This window comes from Anas acuta, chromosome 14, assembly GCF_963932015.1.
Source record: "Anas acuta chromosome 14, bAnaAcu1.1, whole genome shotgun sequence".
In the NCBI taxonomy this organism is placed as follows: Eukaryota; Metazoa; Chordata; class Aves; order Anseriformes; family Anatidae; genus Anas; species Anas acuta.
In genome coordinates, this window is record NC_088992.1 from 5,839,972 (window position 1) to 5,861,303 (window position 21,332).

At 50.6% G+C, this 21,332-nt stretch overlaps 1 protein-coding gene across 1 annotated transcript; it reads right to left on the minus strand.

Moving 5' to 3' along the window:
- Window positions 1-759: 759 nt before the first annotated feature.
- On the minus strand, window positions 760-21,324 carry CSF1R (colony stimulating factor 1 receptor). The gene is made up of 23 exons (XM_068698484.1): window positions 21,225-21,324; window positions 20,884-21,018; window positions 20,325-20,539; window positions 15,232-15,477; window positions 14,133-14,417; window positions 13,487-13,623; window positions 12,694-12,853; window positions 11,972-12,161; window positions 10,765-10,880; window positions 10,424-10,544; window positions 9,946-10,130; window positions 9,236-9,348; window positions 7,093-7,219; window positions 6,509-6,613; window positions 6,078-6,188; window positions 5,656-5,818; window positions 4,984-5,084; window positions 4,719-4,837; window positions 3,868-3,990; window positions 3,638-3,749; window positions 3,250-3,349; window positions 2,509-2,614; window positions 760-2,336 (listed from the first exon to the last, which is right to left on the minus strand). Exons 3-23 carry the CDS (start codon window positions 20,386-20,388, stop codon window positions 2,205-2,207), a joined length of 2,916 nt encoding a protein of 971 aa, XP_068554585.1. The 5' UTR covers window positions 20,389-20,539; window positions 20,884-21,018; window positions 21,225-21,324; the 3' UTR covers window positions 760-2,204.
- Window positions 21,325-21,332: the final 8 nt, after the last annotated feature.

A 21,332-nucleotide genomic window follows, 5' to 3' on the forward strand; every position in this document is an offset into this window, starting at 1 on the left:
CCTTTCACTAGTGCCAAAAGCAAGCCTTTCAGAACAAGATGATCCTGTTGTAAGAACTGTACTTCACCCTATTTAAGCAGCAAGAAAGTAGTTTCTGCAGTTAGAACGATCACTTCTAGCACTTAAAACACAAGCATAGGTGTCATATCCCCCCTTTTGACTCTGAATGTGAGTTGAAGCTTGAATGTTCCTTGTGTAACTCCTGGGGTTTTCTGTGGGTATATTTCTTTTAAAGGGACTTCTCAGTATTGTCAAGGTTTCTATGGTCTAGGTAGCTTGGAATGAATCTCAGCACACAGAGTTGTTTTGAAAAGTGATCTGAATTCATTTTTTTATCTCCAGGTTCAGCAGAGTGCAGATTGAATTAATAAGGGTAGGGGAGCACTGGCAGACCTGTGGGCATGAGCTGGTCTCAGCTCCCCAAAGCTACCTTCTCTCATTCTGCAGTTCCTGCACAGGGCAGCTCCTGGTGACTTTTGGAGGAGAGATTCTGAGGCAGGTGACAGGAACTTCAGGGTGTGTTTGAGGGCCTGAGCTGGAGCTCCTGCTGCCTCTGAGCCAGTGCTACAGGTGGTTCTCCTGCAGTAAGGTCGAGTCTCTGCCAGACTTCTGCCTCTGCCCTGGGCACTGAGCTGCCTTTCCCATGTCTCAACTACAGTGAGTGTTGTCAGTTATCCCATCATCATGATTGGAATTGCTCCCCCACTCCATGTGACTACGTCATTTTTCTGAATTACAGAAAGGCCATTCAGAGCAAAGTGCTTTAAAACCTTGCTTTTAATGCTTTTGTTTCTGGCATTACATAAGATTAAGTGGTTTTGAGACCTGGTAATGAGAAGTGTGATGAATTGGCGCAGAGCTGTAGGGTATGAGAGGATGGGCCAATGTGTCACACTTGCTCTGATCCATTTACCTCTGAGAACAGTCCTTAAAGCCCCAGGAAAACTTGTTCTGTTAAACATATTTTATTCTTTATAATGCTGACAGGTAGAAATACATTAGTATTTTATTTAGTAAAGAGGAATGAATCACTTGGTGTTAGCATGAAAACAGGTTTAATATAATCAGAAGTGGCCCACACCTCGTGATCCGCCCATGATCTGATGGGGGCCACGTACTGTACAGTAGTTTTGTCTTGCTGTCATTTTCCTGAGCTGTGTCAGTGCTTGTATTTGTAATGCTGATCCTTCACCAGCTGAGTCAGGTGAAGCTAAGAAGGTTCATTAGCTACTTCTGATAGCTACACAGGACCAGGTGGCTGTGGCATTAGTAACCCCAAACAAGGGTGAGATGAGAAACAAGTTTAAGGGCATTAGGCCCTAGCTTATGAAAAAAAATATACCTCAGCTTTACTATTAAAATACACTCAAGAAAATATATAAGAGCACATCTGTAATCATGACAAAGGCAGTGAATTGCTACATATTTAATAATTCAAAGGTTTCGTAGAATATGATGATTGTTTCCAGATCTGTTTAAGCTGCCATTCTTTCCTGGATTGGGATTGTGTTCAGTGCTCCTGTGGAAGAGCACATGTTGCTCCTGTATTTTGCCTGAGAAACAACTGCCCCTCTCTCCTGTGACTGGGGCAGGTAAAGTTCACAGAGCCCTGGGCTCATCTCCTTGTTGCACTTCACCCAAATAATCTCTGCAGGAGCTGCAGAGAGGTAGATTGTATGAGGAAAGCAAGAGGTTAATACATAATGCTTAGTAGAGGCTTTACCTTTATCTAAACGCTCTGCAACATCCAGGGTCAGACAAGGGGAAGAGAGCAGGACCACCCTGAAAGAGGGCTGCCTCTGGCGTGAGGCAGTTCCCACCGCAGGATTTACTTCAAGATGTCCTCATAAGACACAAGGTACAGTCATGCGAGCGGCTTTTGGAAATGTCTTTGTAGGCTGCAACTGGTATTTAAAAAACAAGAACACCCCCTAATCCCCTTCAGGGGTGGTGGTGGGGCAGGTGACAGGGACCTCTGTACCTTGTAGAGTTATTAGGATAGGCATGCTGCAGACGGGACTTTCGAGACCCCATGGTAAGTCTTAGGTTTGAATCACCCCAGCACCGTTCTTTCAGCGAGGGAGTCAGTAACACTCATACTTCAGAAAGCACAGAGGGGAGAGCCAAAGCAGAAGGCACCTGTGCGGAATCATGCGCTCTGCAGAACGGGGAGAGCAGGGATCCACCCTGGGCAGTGGTACCAGCTAACAGAACTGGTAGTTGTTACTCTTAAGGAGGGGCTGGCCACTCTGCTCTTGTTCACAGGACTCCTCGCAGCAGCCAGAGGTGTCGCAGCCGCTGTCTTCCTCAGCAGTGGATGGGAGGTTTGTTTGGTCCTTGAAAGCAAAAAAGAAAAATGCGTTTCAGTCCCTGGGGAAATCTGGATGCCTCTCTTTTCACTGTTACTAAGCTACTCCCATCAGATAAAAAGGTAGGGAATGTCACCACAGAAATCTGTGCAGAAGCTATGTTGCTGCAGGCAGAAAGTCCCTCCCCAAAGGCTCTCACCTGTTCCTTGTGCATTTCCAGTTCTTTCTGAATAAAGCAGCAGATTTGGTCAAAGGTAGGTCTTTGTGTGGGCTCCAGGCTCCAGCACGCTTGCATGATGGTGTACCTGCACAGCCCAAGAGGAACAGAACTGTTGCAATGCTGCTGAAGAGTCTGCACCCCCAGGCTATTCACTGCAGCACAGCAGGGTGATTTGCTTTGTATTTCAGGCACACAATACTGAGCAGCCCCTTATCTTTGTTCTGTTTTCCTGTCTGTAAAACCCGTGGTTGGTACATGGGAAGTGCTCCAGGGGATGGAGAGCACTGGAGCAGAGAGCAAACTTTTCCAGTCTCCTCATCTATCTGCAAGAGGTTTTATGCCTCAGTATTTTTCCTTTAGCGTAAACTTGCTTCCCTTCCTGTAAACTACTCAGGCTTGTCTTCTTACAGGCTAGAGTCAAAAGCAACTGACTGAAAAAAGAAAAAAGCTGCCAAATTCAGATAGGTAGAGATTATGTGAGCTCTGCCACCTTCCTGTCCAGAAATGGGGGATATCGGGCTGAGCATCATGACCAACTGCCCCGGGTCTTTTTCTACATGAGCAGGGAGGAACCTCACGGACAGACACGTCAAACCCAGGGCTTGTCTGGGAGGAGCAGCAGCTCTGGGACCAAGGTCCCTGTGCTGTCACAGAGCTCCCCATAAAGCACCTCTAGTCCCCCTTTCACCCTTTCAGATGTTGCATGCATCTACTACTCACATTTCCAAGGGAGCGAAGTCAGGCCTCGCCATCTGGTATCCCTGCTTCACCATGCTGTAGAACTTGCTGTTCACCACCATGCCAGGATACGGACTTTTACCTGTGACAGTAACAGAGGTGGTGCTCAGCTCAGAGGCTCCGACACCCTAGCCATGGGGGTGGTAAGATGTGGCCTGCAGAATTGACTGAGCCAGTGCTGCTCCTTCTCAGGGAGTTCTGAGTTAGAGCAAATCATCCCTCTGGAAACTGAACGCAGTGTTTTATAGCTTTGATATATCCTAGATTTTTGCCAACTTTCCTTCTTTCTGGAAAACTTCTCTGCAGAGACATTAAGTTAGTGGTAAGCTATGGAAAATGAGGGAGGCTTGCAAGCTTCCCTGTTCCTTACCAAGTGAGAAGATCTCCCAGAGAAGGATGCCGTATGACCACACATCGCTCTGCACTGTGTAAATGCAGTCAAAGATGCTCTCTGGGGCCATCCACTTCACGGGCAGCCGGGCCTGGAAAAGCAGAGTCCTGCAGACTGGGGCAAGCTGGCAGCTTGTGCCGTAGCCTGTCCTTCCCGCTCCAGTTGCAGCCACCCTTGTACCTCCTCCTGTCCCCATTTCAATTACTTACATTGCCTTTGACAACGTAGTTTGAGTCATTCATGATGTCACGGGCCAGGCCGAAGTCACAAATCTTGGCTACTCGTCCGTCTGATACGAGCACGTTCCTGGCTGCCAAGTCACGGTGGATGCACTGGGGAGGAGAGCACAGCTGAGACCCAGCTCCTGTCCCTTGGCACTACCAGCTCCTTTTCCTGCAGCGTGGGGCTGCCACCAAAACAGCTCTTACAAAAGCAAGGGCAACGTGTATTGAGTGTAAGGCACGTGGAAGAGGCCCTGTGTCCTGGACAAGGAGTAGGGGCTCTTTCCTTTCCACCACTTCAGTTGCAGTGCTAAAACATTTTGGCCTTTCATGCCCTGTAAGTCATGGGCCTTCATTTTCCCTGTGGGGGCAGACCCAGAAGCAGAGGCTGTTCACAGGGCGTCCCCATCTGAAACCATCACACAGTTGTTCTCTGATACTCTAACTGAGCCAGCTCTGGCAGATAGCTCAACGGCCACTTTCAGTTCCCTGTCGCAGTGGAAAGCTGCCAGTGCGAGAGAGCTCTGCATCAAGGTTCCCGACCTCATGTAAAAGCTGGGGGGGAATATTGGGACCAACTCCTACAGCCCTGGCTTCCCCCTGGACAGCTGCCCTGCCCAAAACCCATGGGAGGCACAGGCCCCGAAGGAAACACCAGTCACCACAGCCCAGCGTGTCTGCACCCAGCAGGTGGAGGAGAAAGGCCAATTTTCAGCAGCTTGCTTGGGTTTGGCTGCCCCATCTAAAAATCTTGTGAGCCCTGTGTGGACAAGACAGCAGGCCCCTGCTGGCTGCACTGGTGTTTCCCCCGGGGGCATGGCTGCCCTGTTAGTACTCACGTTCTTTGATGCGAGGAAGGCCATGCCCTGGGCCACTTGGCTGGAGAACTGGAGCAGGTCGGCGAGATTGAGGGGCCGGAGGTCCTCTCTGGTTTCAACTTCCTCCTCTGAGCTTTTCCCTGAAATTCAAACAGCAGCTTTCGAGTCGCTAAAAACATGGTCAATAACGCAGGCTCTGCTGTATCCCAGTTTCCTAAGAGCTAAGCCAGACCAAATGGCCAGACTGACGAAATCATGCAAATAGAGAAATGGGCCTTTAACTCACCCCGGCCTTGCGCAGAATCTGATGACGCTGACGATGATGATGATGATACGGGCCTCATTTCAACATAGGTTTCCAAACCCTGGCTCGCAAAGCCACTGTCACTGAGTCAGAGAGCAACAGAGACAGAGGCAGGCTGTTAGCAGCCTCCCAGCAGTGCCTTCTGCCCTTCTCCGCATCCACTGGGTGCAGAAACCACATCCCTGCCTGCAGGAAGTGGCTCAGCGAGAGGCTTCGGGGCAGAGGGAAAGTCAGCGCTGAGACTGGTTCAGAAAGGGGACCTGGGTGCCCTGTGGTGTGGGGCTCCAGGTACTGATCCCCTGTTGCAAAGGGACTGCCACGGAGTGCTGAGGGGTGCTCAGCCTCCTGCCCTATAAAATCCAGGTGCCCAGCAGTGCAGGAAGCCAACAAGTTCTGTTTGCAGACTGCGGGACTGCAGACTGCAAGGAAACCTGGATTTATTCTGGCGTATTCAATAACTGTTTTAAAAGACTGAAAAACTTGGAACCAGAACCAAATGCATGCATCCCCAGTGACTTTGGCATCCCGATCTTCTGCAAGTTCCCAGAGCTTTGGCCTTGACCTCTCCCCAGCACAGCCTCCTGCACACTTTTCCCAGCAGACACCCAGGCCCCGTCTTGCTCAGCCCTGAGGCCACCAGAGCTCTGCTCTTACCTGCGGATGTATTTCTTCTCCAGGTCAATGTTTTTGTAATCAGCAGTGCTGTCCAGAGAGGTGTCCAGGGATGAGTCCTGGATAATTATGGATTCAGCCTTCCTCCGCAGGAAATTCAGCAGGTCTCCGTAGCGACAGTACTCGGTGATGACAAGAATTGGGCCTGGGAGAGAGGCAGAAGGGGTTTGTTAAGAAGTGACTGTCCTGAAGACTGTCTTCCCTTGGAAACCAATCCCTGGAGGTAGCTGGAAGAAGCTGAAGGGGCAGCAGAACCCATGCAGCACATAAACGTGTCTGGAAATGGCCAGCCCACAGACCCTTGCAAAGTTATAGGATCAGAAAACACCACCAGGATCATCAGCTGCATCTGAGGAGCAGGCCACAAGAGGGTTTTGTTGGGGTGCAGGTCTGTGGGATCCTACCTCCATAGGTACACGCTCCCAGCAGGTTAACGATGTTCTCGTGGTGCCCCAAGTGACTCATGATCTTCAGCTCAGACATGAGCGCCTCCTGCTCATCTGTGTCTGCCGATGCTGCAAGATAAGGAGAAGGGCTGGGTGAGGGAGCGAGGGACAAGGAAGAGATGACGGGGACACAAAAGAAAAAGAGGTATCAACAGAGAGATGGAACAAAAGGAGACATGCAGAGAGGAAGTTTTTCCACTGCCCAAACCTCTGGCCACGTGTCTACAAATAATGGCAGCAGTGTGACTCCAGCACCCAGTACTTACACACAAACATCTGGAAAACCAGGTTTTGCAGTCTGGGAGCACCAACTCATGAACACACACTAAATCCTGCCCAATAAAACTTGGGGGATTTCAGCCTTTGCAAGTTGGCCCAGACTTACTTACATTTTAGCATCTTCACAGCCACTTTGAGAACCGAATCTTCTTTGCCCAGCCCAAAAGCGGTGGCCTCTACCACTTTTCCAAAGGCTCCAGCTCCAAGAGTTTTCCCTGCAGAGGGAATGAATGTGCTTATAAGATGCTTTCTAAAAATAAATTGAGCACTTGTCCTGCACTCAGTTTTGGGAAGGAGGTCTGACAGGTTGGGGGGTTCCTGCAGGGCCCAGACAGGGTGAGTAATCCTTAGTCAGAAGGTGGTGAACGTCTAAGGGGAACTCTCCTGCGAGCAGGGACGGTATGAAAGAGGCCAAGTGCAAACATGGGCTCATGAACTGTGCATGTTAAGGGATGACCCCAGATGTACGAGGATGGACGTGATCCTCTCAACATTTTTCAGAGTTATAGAGGGCTGAAGAGAGGTGGTACCCTAGCATTTGCCACTCTGCGTGGAAGAGAGCAACAAGGCCGGGCTGATGATGTTGCTGTAATGTCTGGCTGCAGCTCTGGATGCTGCTTGATTGCTTTAGCTTTGTCCTTTGGAGTATTTAAGCTCTGTGGGTTGCTTCATGCCAGCAGGGAAAGTTTCTTACCAAACTGGAGGTTATTCCTGGGAAACTCCCATTTCTCATTGTATGGCAGCTGAGTGGGATCAATAAAGATGTAGTTATTCCCTTCACAGGCCTCAATGATCTTCCACCGCACCTGGTATTTAGGTTTCTGTAAAAAAGAGATTCCAGTTACTCGAGTCCTGAGCATTCCCCAGTCCCTGCAGGAGCTGTAGCTCTCACCCCAGGCAGAGAGAAGCCTTAGGTTTAACTCCATCAGATATTTCTTGCTTTGAATCTGGGCTGAGCAAGCGATGTTCAGTTTAGACAGCCTGGTCCCTTGGCTCCTACAAAGTCCCCCCAGCCCTCACCCATGTATGAGGAAGGCCCTCTCGCATTTTTCACTTAAAGCAGCCTGTTGCCCTCGCTTGGGACAGAGCTGGGAAAGCCAGCGTGCCCACAGACTGGTGGCTGAGCAGTGCCCAGGGGGAGATGTCCCCGCTGCGTCTCCTTCCTCAGCACCCCGGGCTGCTGAGCACCACAGAAGAGCGGAGCTGGCCCAGCCCTGCTTCCCTCGCAGGGGAAAAAATGGAGAAATAGAAGTAAGAATTTCTTCTCTTTTCCATGAATCTCACGGCAGAAGTAACCAGGCGAGGGCAGAGAGAAGCAGCGCCAGAGCCTGTGGGCAGAAGCAGCTGCCAGCTTGTGCTGGGTGTTGTCATTCACGCTGCGAGGCCTGGGGACCCGGGCTGGAGGCACAAATACAGAGGAAGGCAGCGAAAGAGCTTGGCACGGGAGCACTGCGCTTGGCTTTTGCTCTCACAAGGAGGCATGCCTGCAGCCCAGAGGGGCAACAGTGGTCTCAGGCATGGGGAAGTGTGGGTGGAGTGACCATGGCTGTGATGAATCATGTAATGTCCTAGCTACTGGGAGGTGTGTGCGGACACGCTTCTCCTCACCACTTCCCCTGGATAGCTGCAGAGGAGGATGCAACCACGGGTAGATGCTCAAAGCTGGGTTTGCACAGGCATGAGGGACAAAATCTGAGGCAAACAGATCTCCTGCAGTTTTGATGCAAAGCAGCTGGTTCTGTTTTCTCTCCCACGCTTGCTTCTTTGCCTAAGAGCTGAACATGGGAGGCTGCAAGAAGCAGAGTTTCTGATGGGAGGCTGCAAGCAGCACAGCTTCTCACGGGGGTCCCTCATAAAAAACACCACATGCACTAGGCATATGCACTGTTGCCTGCTCTTGGAGGGGAAGCATCATTGCTTTCTGCTCTATAATTCCCCTAGCATTGCAACAGTCAGTTCTGGCTTGAGAAGACCATACAAAATACAAGATTTATAAACATATTCTGCTTTTCTTGGGCTTGCAAGGCCTTCCTAAAAGCTGTTTCTTCAGAGCTGTGCTTACACATCCATCCATCCCTCTTTCTTCCCGGACTACTGGCCTGTGAAACTGCAGGTGCTTGTTTGGTAGTGGGCTCTGCTGGGTCTTTCGACAACCAGCACCAGAACTCTGCTGCAAAATTTGCAGCCTGAATGATCTGTCAAAGGGAGAGTGCCAGAGAACCAAAAAAGAGGAGATTTTCACCCACTGATGAAGTAGAAGTGGCTATTGATTGGTGGAATTTATAGAGACAACAGAGAAGGAAACCAATGCTAAAGATGAGTCTTGTGGAGAAAACAGATTAAGTTCTTATATAAAAATAGTGACCAAGTCTTCCTGGAGACAAACGCCTTCTAACATCAGCCTGTATCCCCATAAAGACAGCTTTATATAAAGCAGGGAGGAGAAAAACTGAGATGCAAGTTGCAAAACACTTTTTTTTTTCCTAGATAATTAAATCTGTATATTCATGGTGACTAGAGCAAAACCAGTTGCAACCAAGAGCACAGAGTGAGCACCTTTGTCTGGCACCAGGCAATGTCTGCACTGATTTCTGGGCTATGAGACTGAGGGACCAGGGTGGGAGAGGCATTAATGCACCAGTTTTGGGGCATGAGCCTTGCCCGGCAGCAGGAAACTCATAGTGGGGTGAGAGGCAGTGGGGATGAGGCAGGTAGCTTGGCTTGCCTTGCCTGGTACCACCGAGCTGAATGCTTCTAGACTGTGGCTGCCAGCCGAGGCAGCGTGGGCTCAGGCTGGGCTGGCCCCGCAGCCCTTACCGTGTAAAAGGGAGTCTGACCTGGTTGTACTTGTAGAGGAGGAAGAGGAGTAGCACGAGCAGCAGGACCGATGTGCCGACACAGGTGGAGAGAATGGGACTGAAGAGCTTGTTTGGAGGGGCCATGACATGTTCTGGAGGATTAAAAAAAAAGGGGGATAAATAAACACTCCTGTTTCAGTCCCTAATGCCCCATCTCTGGGAACATTTTACCCAGCTGTTCACTTAAGCTTCCCATACAGGCAATGCAATGCAGCGCTAGCCTCAGAGACACCCAAAATTGCTGCTGGAAACCAAGAGGAGTTCTTGATACAAAACCCAAGGGTGCACCAGTCCCCCCTGCTGCATCCCTCTTTCTACACAAACAGCACCAGGAGCAGAAGAGGCGCTGGTCTGGCTGCATCTGGACCAAAATCTCTGCAGCAAGAACAGACCCACCAAAAAATGTGACTCCTGGACACCAGCAGGCTGAGCAACAGCAGGCTGTGCTGCTGCAGTTAGAAAGCTCTCATGGCACGGCTCAGCCTTTGGCACCAGGCTCTGCCCAGCCAGCAATTCCCACAAGGCGTGTAGGAGTAGCAAATGCCAAAGCCTCCCACCTCCTGTGAGGACAGAGGGCCTGGGGAATCTATTCCACACCTCTCTAACAAGACAGTAAGGAAACACATATAGACAGGTCCCCAAAAGCCAAATTGTCCCCCACTCCACTATGCTGCAAGTTGGGATCTTACTGGAGATCGAGTGAAGCATGTCAGAGGTGTTCCCCTCCCTGTTAACGGCCACACAGCAGAAGGTGAAATTGGCACCCAGGTCCTGGAACGGGAGGACGCTCACCACCTCCACCTCTTGGAAGGACAGCATGCTCATCACCTGGGGACTGGAGTCGTTCAGAAGCAGCTTATAGTCCTCGTTGTATCTGCAGAGACACCAAGCAGGAGAAAAGGAGAGTTTCTCTGCAGTGCAGTGGCTCGGAGTGACTTGGTGCCTGTATCAGGCTAGGGAGGAGACACTGGGCAGTAGGGCTGCAGCTCTGTGAGGCATGTCACTCTCATCCCAGCTGAAGACCTCTCCCTGAACATCCAGTAACATTACTGTTACTGAACGGGCCAAACTGCTTGCAAACAAGCCCCTGTGGTGCTGCTCAGCAAATTCCAGGGCAAGCGCACACCTCAGCATCTCGTGGTGCCCAATATCTTGAGTATTTCTTACCTGTCGGAGTAAGTGGGGCACTGGTACCACTCGATGCGTGGGGCAGGGTAGCCAGCAGCGGTGCAGTGAAGGTTGCCGGAGTCATTGGCTGGCACCCAGACGTTGCAGACCCTCGGGGGAGCTGTGGGGGAAGGCAGAGAAACAGCAAGTGCTATGAGCAGAGGAAGAATGCATTCCCTGTGGAACCAGAAAACATGAGGAATCCCCGTGCTTTGCCCAGGTTTGGGCTGGGTCCCAGGTTTAGAAATTGTCTCCTGTGGGCACTGGGCTGGAGGTGCCCAGGAACCTGACCCCTGCTCAAGGCGAGCAGGTTTTAGGAAGGGGCAATGCCAAATACTCACATTTCACAGAGATACTGAAGTTAATTGATGCTTCGGTCTCATTGTTGATGGCATAAAATGTATAGAGACCTCTCTCTCCTTCCTGCAGGCGGCTCAGGAAGAGCGTGTTGTTATACCTGCTCCCACAGAGAGAACAAACACCATGAAGAAAGCGATGCTGAGGAAACTCAGGCACTCGGACAGTTTTTGCTCAGTGAGTTGCAGCTGTTTGCTGCGCCATGGAGTGGGTGAACGCTTCCCAACACTTCCCCAGCCCATGAGGGGAATCTGCTTTCTTGCTTCTCCATGGGAAGCAGACAGTGTCTGATCCTACAGCACTGCTGAAAAGCTCTTCCTCAGAGGAAAGGCCTTTTGCCGTCACAAAGTGCAGTATGCTTAAAGGCTATGGGTGGGTGAATACTCAGAAAGGAGAGTTTAACATCTACATCTTTGCCTTGGAAAGGCCAGAAGACACTGGTCCTCCTGTCTTTGAGAGGATGAGTTATTCACTTTCTTAGCCCATCAGGTTATGGTCCCACGTGCCTCCTCCTTTCTCCCCAGCACATCTCTCAGACCCCAGTGCAAATAAGCGTTCACCTTAAAGCCATTATGCTTGCAGAGTGACAGTTCCTCTAGAGGATTATTTTAGGTTTCTAAAGAAATGAAAGGGAAATTGCCAAAACTCCCCACTAAACTGGATAATTCTCTTTCCTTTATACTTCTTCTGGCCTCAGCTGGCTGTAGGCTTTGGAAGAGCACAGCTACGTCCCCCCATTAGGTCATATCCTCATACGGATGTATCTGGCTTCTCTTGACATGGGGCACATAGTACTTCTTGTTATATACACCCTCTGGAGCACAGCACATGGGACAGGTCTGAGGAGCAGCAAGGGAACTCCGTTTTTTGTTCTGCGTACCCACCCCTGCAATTTCTTCTTGTGGGGAGAGTGCGAACTTGAACAAGACCGCAAATGCAATAGTGACTTCCACAAAGTTTTCTAAAGAGAAAGCTGTTAAGTTAGACAGAGGTGGTGTCCTCCTTGACCTGATCAGACCTTCTCACTGTGGTTTGCTAACAATGCTGGAAAGAGAACACAGAAAGGCAAAACAGTTCCCCTCTTTAAACCCAGTCTTCTCTTAGCCAGTAGCAAGGGGTCTGCCTGTCTCACACGGAAAGCGTTGTTGGAAACATGCTGTGGCCAGTGTAGAAGAGAGAGAGAGCACATACCAGTTGTTTCCAGAGATCATTTCGCCCACAAATTTGGTACTCTCTGAGTTCTTGAAGGGGCTTTTGTGCTCCCAGTGCCAGCTGACAAGTTTTGGATAAGCCTCAATCTGGACCTGGAGTTTCAAATCTTCTCCCAAAGCAACTTCTTGGCTGGTGGCTTGCACTGGGGTCAGGAGTATATAACCTCTCTCTGCAGGATGGATGAGATCATGACCATCAGCAGGCATATCCACAGAGACTTGAGACAAGCTTACAGCAGCTTCATAAATAGACCATTGTTGGAAAGAGCAGCCTCAGCTAGGAGACGGCAGGAGGGAAGGAGGCATTAACACAAAATGAATGTCTCATGTTTTCAAAGAAGTACTTTTAGGAAGTTGTTCCTTTGTCATGATGGCTCATATCACACCCTACCTGAGGAGGGCTGGAGAATCTTAGAGAACTTGCATGGGGCAAGTTTTTTGTTTTAAATTTGTTTATAGACACACAGAAATTGAGAAGAGCTTTCTGATTGTTCATCAACCCCAAAAAATGTCCCCCTGTTCCTCAGGACAAGGAGGGGGAACACCTTTCCTACCATCTGCACAGTTCTCACATTAGCCTTCATGCACAAGTGAGAATGGTGTTTCTGGCAACAAGAAACAAGCTGGAGGGAGAAGCAGCAAATGCTCAAAGCTAGGCATGGCTCAGTCCACACCTTCCTAGTTTGTTGGGGAAGTACCCACCTACTACGCGAAGCATTGTCGAGGCATTCTTGAATCCTGCCGAGTTGTTAGCTACGCAAGTGTATTTCCCACTGTCTTCCAAAGTCACCGCTGGAATGGACAGGACGGCATTGATGAAATAGTTCTCATCTACAAAGGTAGGGATTTTTGTACTCCTGACCTGTCAGGCAGAGAGGAAAAACCAGTCACTTGGAAGCTCAGAGGTTGTTACTGAATTATATTTATAACAAACACCCACCACCCTCCGTTCTGAGCTTTGTTATACAGCTCCTGCCACTGAAAGCCACCTGCCTGGAGACCAAGAGGCGTATTAAACCCAAGTATTCAGGGCAAATATTCCACAGCAATTAGGGTCACACCTATTGTGAGCCTTCTGACTCCAAGTTGCCCTTACAGTGTGTGATCCAAACACATATCATATAGGTTGATTTCAACTCGTTAATAAAGGCATCACACAGAAGGACATCTAGCAAATCTTATCCTCTAGCTATTTAAAGTCAGCACAGCAGACAATCAGAGACTTTGAAGTGTGTTCCCTTTCTTCACCCTATCTTTTCTCTTGGAAGCTGTTTGGTTTGAAAGTTTGCTGCTTTATAAGCCCTGGTGGGGCTGAGTGGAGATCAGCCGAGGGAAAGGATGTGCAGATTCCTACAGTGTGTTTTAGTAGCTACTTTGGCTGGGCAGTTCAAGGCTGTGCTGAAGATGGCTTGTGTTTGGGCTCTCCTTACCACCCTATGCCTCCTGTCTTCCAGAGAAGTCCTATAACCTCTCAAAGTTGCACACTTTAACTTACATTCTTTGCTGCTGTCACCCATTTGATGTCATACTTGTGGGACGGAGAAATTACTCTGCAGGTGACTTCAAAAGGTTCACCCACAATTCGCACATGGTCTATTGGGTCCATCGTCACCGATACAGGCTTCTCCGCTGCTACAAAAAGACAAGCAGGGAAAGACTCAACAACAGCTAGCCCAGCGACACCATGTGCTTTGGAGTTTCCCCAGGGCTTGGCCACCATCTCCTTTCCAACCTCTTCAATTTCTTTAAGAAAATCCACCTCCTTCCCTTGGTGCACATGTCTATGGGAGGCAGTGCAGGCTGGGGAGATCACAGCAGGTAGCACTGTGGGGTGGAAGGGAAGGAGATGCTTGTGCCGTGGTTACATCCCGAGTATCAAGGCCTGAGGGCTTCAGAAAGATGCATGGACTTTGGTCTGTGATAATACAATAATCTGAATACTGCTGACCTCACGGAGACCCACCTAAAGGAGACAGTTTGCCAAAAGCTGAAGGAATGTTACCTCCATTAAATACCTTTTAAGGATTGCAGGTTCAGAAAGTCTTTTCTACCACTGGCTAGGAGCTTTTCCTTAACTATCTACTGCAACCAACTTAGCTACTGCTGTCCCCCTGAGGACAGCAGCAATCCCAATCCTTTACCTTCTTCCACAATCAGTCTTATTCTTGATGACTTCTTTATTCTTCCATTTATCACCGTTTGGCATCGGTAATAACCCTTCTGATGGCGTTGCACATTGTATAGCGTTATTCCCTTCTCAGTACTGAACGAATAGTTGGTTCCAGGTGAGAGAGGAGAGGCATCATCCATTATCAGCGTCACTCTGGATCCGTACTCAGGGGCCGTGATGAGGCAGGGGAGATTAACATTATCACCTCTGGTCACAGGGATCCGGAAAGTCGGGGTGTACCACACATTATCGGGATCTGTGGAGGAGACACAGCAAGCCAGAGAACGGGATCAGAAAAGTATGCTTTGAAGCTGAGAGACGCATTCCAGCAAAGCTGAGTTTCCAGCTTTGCTGCTCAGTGGGAGTTCAATGTTGGGGCAACTCTGCTCAACGCCTGCCTGACTCAGCCTCCAAAAACTCACATGACAAGCCCAATTCCAGCTAAGGCATTTGAGGAGAGCAGAGCAAGAAACTCACAAATGTGCATAGACAAGAGACTGGGATGTATACTTATCCCTAATAAAACTTTTTGTTGTGATATTAGTTTTGTTAGACCTTCAGCTGTCCCTATCCAGGACAGTATCCCTGTACAAAGGAAGAGATGAACTCAAATTGTGGAGCTAGCAGAACAAAAATTCTGGGTAGAGAAACACTTGGGTTTCAGCTCACCTTGTAATGACATGGTTTGTGCAACTCTCCCTTACTGATGGTACCGGTAATACAGTTCTCTGTTTTCCAGATCTCACTCTATATTTACAACAAATAGAATTTCATTGCCAGATTTTCATCGCTGCTTTTTCAGGAAGGGAAGACAAAGTAAATGGAGGAAGAGGTCCGAGCTGTTAACAGAAATGCTTGAGATAGAGATGCCCAGTACCTTACCCCAGTGCTCCAGCCATGGGCCCCACTGGATGTGGGTTTATATGGTTGTGGGTGAGCCACTGCCCTGCTAGGAGCCTGCACTGCTCCCCCAAACACACACAGACATAGAGGGGGGCCTGCACAATGGCTGTGCTCCCTGAAAGGGGGGCATTCTGCCAGCATACGTGGGAGGAAGGCAGCACGGTTACCTCGCACAAACAGATGCACGGACGCGATGCCCTTGTCACTGCTGTTGACGTAAACACACTCATAGGTGCCTGTGTCCATGTAGGTGGCCTTCGGGATACTGAGCGTGCTGCTGGTGTGGCTGCTGGACGTGTGTTTTTGGGTTTTCCATTTAACTTGCGACTCTCCCGAGCAGCGCAGGGTGACTGGGTCACCCGTGTTGACAACCAGAGCAGGGAGGTCAGGGTCGATCACTGGGGATGCTGAGCCTGCAAAGGAAAGAGATGGTGAGGATGAAAAACTGATCTTGCTCTGCTGGAGTTCACAGTGCTGAGAATGGAGTAGCTCAGCATCAGCAAGAAACTGGGCTTGGGATGCATGTTGGTATTTTGTCTCACATCATTCCTCATCACACCACTCCAATACAGCCTGATACTCCAAGTAACGAACCTCGGGAAACGGAGAAAACTCAACAACTGAACACTCAGAGCACTGGGAGAGGAATAACACCCATCTGGAGCTGATTAGGCCGAATGCTAGCTTGAAAATCGTTCCAGTTGGGTTTTGCCTATTTTTGCAACCATTTTCCTTTTGTGGCAGAGCTAGAGCTATGTGAATTTGGCTAGCCCAGAACACCGTTTGCTGAAGTTTAGGCCAAACCCCATGGATGGTGCTGTTTCTGTTACATCAGTGCTGTGATGAGCTGCAACAGGCCTGGAGAGCAGCAGAGCAGGAGCTCAGTGCACGCATTTTGAGAAGTCTGCTTTTTGGCTGCTGGGCAGTGGATTTTGAAAGACACCTAACATCATTGATAGAGTCAAACAGCGTGTTTTCCTCCCAGTTTCCACCAAAACACGGTGGAGCTAGTCAGCATTATTATTCATGTTTGGTGGTGGGAAACTGAGGCACAGCACGGCTCACGCAGGCCCACAGCTCCAGTAACACATTGCTCACCAGCCCGTGCTGATGCTGGCATTGCAGCCCCGCTGGATTTCTGATGCCACCTCTGCCTTGAAGATGGCTTCCCCGCTGGCTGAACAAAGGGGAACCAGGCTCCCACTCCAGCCAGAAGTGTCAGAGGGAAATATTTTTCCCCGTTTTGCCCTGTCAGCGAGTTCTTTGAGTCACCACCTATATTTAGGGTGGGGGGAAGTGAGAAATGAATCAGTGCCACAGGGCTGGGGAAGAAGCCGTACCACCACCCCCACGCCAGGCCTTCGGGGAGGACAGGAAACACATTGCAAAGGGCTATCTGTGCTCGGGGGGCTCTGCACCCCCCCTCTGGCCCCCTTCCAGGGCTATTCTCCCACTTCTGCTTTCCTTCACGGCCACTAACCCATCCTAGCACATCTTAAAGGAACACACACCAGGGTTCAAATAATAGCAAGCACAAATAGAGCTGCCCAGTTTGTGAGCCTACTCTCCTTAGCAGAGGAGAGCAGTGCAGGCAGGGCTCCTCTGGGGTGGGGACAGTGGAAACAAGGGCAGATTCTGGTCTTGGGATGCATCAAACTCAACATCCAAGGCAGACACATCCTGTCCTACCAGCTGTGCTCAGGGCTTTAATGCCAGAGCCCATCCACCAGCACTCGGAGAGCATTATTTAAGCAGTCACGGACTGATGCCTTCCTCCAGGCAGGGAAGGGCCAACCTCAAGGCCCTGGGGAGCTTTGCCATTATGTGACAGTGATGTAGTTGCCCAGGGAAAACCCAAACAAGGCCCAAATCAAACTTGCTGGCCCATCGGGAAGAAACAGAGGGCATGGAACATGGAATATTTGACATCTTCCCCCCCCCCCCTTTTATTTTTTGTGTGAGTGAGACACTTCTTTCTATGGAAACAGGAAAAAGCTCATTTATTTCCAAAGCGGAGAAAAACATATCCCAGATTCCTTTGCAAAGCCACATTTTCCACATATCTGAGCTACAACATTCCTCCCTCTTTGCTAATCTGTTTTCTAGGAGGCTTGACATGTTTCTGCTGCTTTTGCTCTGTCACTGGATGCTTTTGCCTCACCTCCTCCCTGCTTTAGCTGTCACTCCACATCCACGGCTGCAGCAGTTGGCTGGGGCCGCCGAGATCCGACTCTGAGCTGCATCCCAGCCAGCTCACGGACTGACCATGGTGTAACTGGTCCTTGGTGTGACCACAGCAGGAGGATAAGAGTTGTGTCATGCAGTGTCCTTGCTGTCATCAGCCTCCAGTAACTCCCAAGATACTTATGGTACTCTCCATAACCCTGTGCAGTGTAGAAGCCAGCAGCCTTCAGGCCATCACCCCAAACTCCTGCCGATGGCACAGCCACCACACAAGCAGGGTAAGGATGGATGGGGCAGACACTAACTGCAGGACACTGCCAGGTGAAGGCCACCACAGTGTCCACTCCTTCATGTGCACTGGGGGATGAGTCAGACCCGTGGAGCCTTTTCCAGAAAGGGGAAGAAGGGCTGCGGGGGGAGGCTTGCTCCCTGCTGACCAGCGTGCAATCTCGCACGAAGCCCGAGGATGTCTCTCTGCTGCTCCTCGGCAGCTTCCGCAGCACTGACGGTAACTGCTGGCCGAAGGTTTTACCACAGTTGAGTTGTGTAACCATGACCTCCAGTTACAGCTGCAGGCTCCATCCCTGCTTCTCCCATCCCAGGGGAAACATTACGTTAGTCTCCCGTGGGTGTGGAAGTGGTGAGGAAGGAGAAGTGGAGGCTGATAAGACCTAGAGGCTCAGGAACCCTGCCACGGACACCCATCATTAGGGCCTTGACTTGATCCTGGAGGTCTGAGGACCTCGGGAGGGACTCATGCAAGGCCTCATCTCCCCTTGCTCTCCCCTCAGTGATGGGGGCAGGAGGTGAGGTGCTTGGTCTCTGAGGACACCTTCTCCAGAGTCATATACAGTATCTGGGTGTGTGTGTGTGTGTGGGGGGGGTGCTCAACACATCTCTGCCTTGGGGTTCTACTTCAGAGGCAGAAATTTATCCACAACAAAAAAGCAAAAGAATCCCCAGAAAGCTCTCTCAAGCCGGCCAAGAACACATATGAGCTGCTCAGGATTTGAATCCTTTCTCTGTTTGATCTGCAGCTGGGATCTGAGCCCATGACTTATCTCCAGCAAGAACCCAGATCACAGAGGTTGCACCACATCAGTCCTGGGGATGTTCAAAAGATGCACTTGAGATCCACAAGGCAGGAGAAGGAAGTCAGTCAGGCTCCAGCTTGAGGCTATGGTTTTGGACAGCCTTGGCACGCTCTGTGCTTGTCTGATACTCTCAGACAAGGGTGTCTAACCCCCTGCCATGGCAGACAGGGCCTGATGAGGATGTCACAGCTGGTGACCTGCATGGCCCAGTGCTTCAAGGAACCTCTGGAGACATCCTGACAGATATTATGATCTCACAAACATACATTATATATGCCTAGTTCCTATGATATTAAAAAAAATAACAAATTGCTTCTACAAGCCAGTCTGAGCATGCACACTTCAAATTCTTTAGTGAGGTGACTGGTGGGAGAGCAGTTTGCTCCCACACCAGCACTTCTGTCCAGTCAGCTAAAATCATACAAGATGTAAACATTCAGAGCCCTGTGCTCAAACCAGGGCACGATAAGAAATTGTTAAAATCCTTCCCTCCAAAATCAGGGCCTTGGAGACTCCTGAAAGTGAGACAAGCAGCCTCACTAAAAGACGTTTAAATATAACTGCTCCTCAAGAGTCAACCTAGAGCTGCTGGGACTTGAAGAGAAAGGGTCTGAAGCAAGAAACAATCAACAAGTAATTTGGGCCAGACTCCCTGAACCAGATCTGTAACAAAACGCTGCAGCTTTCAAAGTCCATCTTCCAGCACAGCAGACCCAGTAAAAGCCTGCACAGCATGTAGAAGACATGACTTGGAGTGCAACAGCAAGAGAGATTCACAGCTCCTGGGCTGAAAATATGAACACAGCAGCAGCTCAAGAGGGATACGCTGCTTGCCTTTTCTGCCCTGAATGCTTTTCTCACAGGCTACCCCCTCCTCTCCCACCAGTCTCATGGTGAGGGGAGCAAACTCAAGAGGAAAATTAAGCAAAGAGCCACACAAGATCTGTGAGGTTATCAGTGCTTAGACACCAGACTACTCGTACAGGTTGCAGAATAGGGGCAGATTTCTGTTTAGTTGCAAACCTCAAAATAGACTTCACGACTTTCTTGAGGTTGACGGGTTATCACCTCTTGGCCATCTCTGTAACCTCAAAACGCATTCAAATTCACCTTCCCCTCCTGATTGCCTGAGTTCTGTTTCCATCATAAGGTCTAACCCCCAGCTCTACATGTGTGCCAGCACCTCCAGAGAACAGCAACCCCCAGACATCTCCAGCCAGGCGTGGGGTTGACAGGAAGGTGCTGATTTAGCCAATGTTCCTGACTCTCACCTGTCAACCAAGCACTTCCATCTCTGGCCCAGTTTGGACAAAGGGTTATTTAAGAGAGGGATTCCCTCAGGACACTTTCTGCTGAGCCTCATCTTCCTCCTAGCCCACCCCAAGACTCAAACAGGGGAAAGTTTCCCTTTCCCATCTCCCCACCACCACCACCACTTTCCCTCCCCTTCTTGCACCTTTCCATACCACACTGCCGTACCCAGCAGTGTTGCAGGTAGTACCAATTCAGCCATCACACAGCTGGGCTCCAGGGCTGCACAGACCAGCAGCACACTCTTTTTTCCACAACTGCCCTCAGTGGTGCAGCAGCCAGCTCTAGATGGAAGCTGCCCCAGTGTCCTCAATAAAGGCCAAGCTGGTGTCTCTTCCAAACCATGGAGCACACATACTCCCTTGCCTGCTGTCCATCCTCACTGAGGCTCCTTGAACCAGCCCATGGCTCCCCAGCTTCCAGGAGCAAGGACCTTCACGTTCCACAGTGAAATTTTGGTAAATGCAGTCAGGAGCCTGGTTTCACCCTCCGCAGGCAGGAGCTGAGCACCATCCAAACCCAGCATCTCCCCCTCCCCAGCCCTGCTGGGGCCATCTCCCCACCCCACCCAAGGAGGCACTGAGCACCCACAAGAAACCCTCACCACATCCCAAAGCTGCCCCAGAGAGATGTGGTGAACCCAGAGGGTTTTGGGCGGCTGGTGGACCTACCGTGCCAGATGACGGCTGCGGTCAGCAGCAGCAGGAGACCAGGGCCCATGTCCCCAGGGCCCATGGCGTCCCCACAGGGAGCGGGGACACGGCTGAGGGATCCGCTCGAGCAGCAGGCGCCTCTCCTCGCTGGCACCGTCCGCAGTTCTCCCTCAGCAGGAGCTTCTCCTTTCTGAGTTGACCACAAGTTAAGAAATTCCTTTTTTTTGTTGTTGCTTGTTTGTTTTTGAAACGGGAGGGGAAAAAAAAAAAAGATGGTGTTTTGCGACGTCACCAGTGACAAACCTCCTTCTGCTGCCAGGCTGGGTGCTCACAACGTGCCCCTGGGCCCCCACCACCACCGGGGCCACCCTCCTGCCACAGACCCTGCCTCAGGGAGAGGGCTCAGCACCTAATTGCTCCCCAGGGCTGGTGGGGGCTGCAATATTGCACAGGGCTTGGGGGCAATCCTGATATGGTGGTTGCAGCCACCCAGACCCCTGGGCACTGCAGCACTCTCATCTCTTGCCTGGGGACACAAAGAGATAGGATGGGACCCCCCTGGGTGGCTCTATTTTACCTCAGAAGGACAAGTTTCACCTCAGGCCTGGTGGTTCGTGATACCTTCAGGCCTATGCAGGAATTTGGTGGATTTCCCCCACAACCATCCCACAAAGAGGATTCAGCCTGGCACAGATCCCAGGTGGGAAAAGACCTGTAAGGACAACAAATTATTTTGCTTTAACCAAAAGCACAGCCCCTGGTGCAGAGAGGGGTCCTGGGGCCACACGGGCTCACCCCCAAACCCCGCTCCACCACCCTGCCCAGCATATTGGGGTCTGGCCCTGCAGCCCCTTCCCCTCGCCTGTCCCCATCTCAATTTGGGGACACAGGCAGGTCCCTGCTGTTGTACTGCCATACCCTGCTCCAGGCTGGAGCACACAGCTCCTCTAGCACCAAGAGGTGGTCACAGAGCTCAGGCAAGGACCCTTTCTGCCCACAACCCCCCTCTCATCCAGTTGGTGAGGA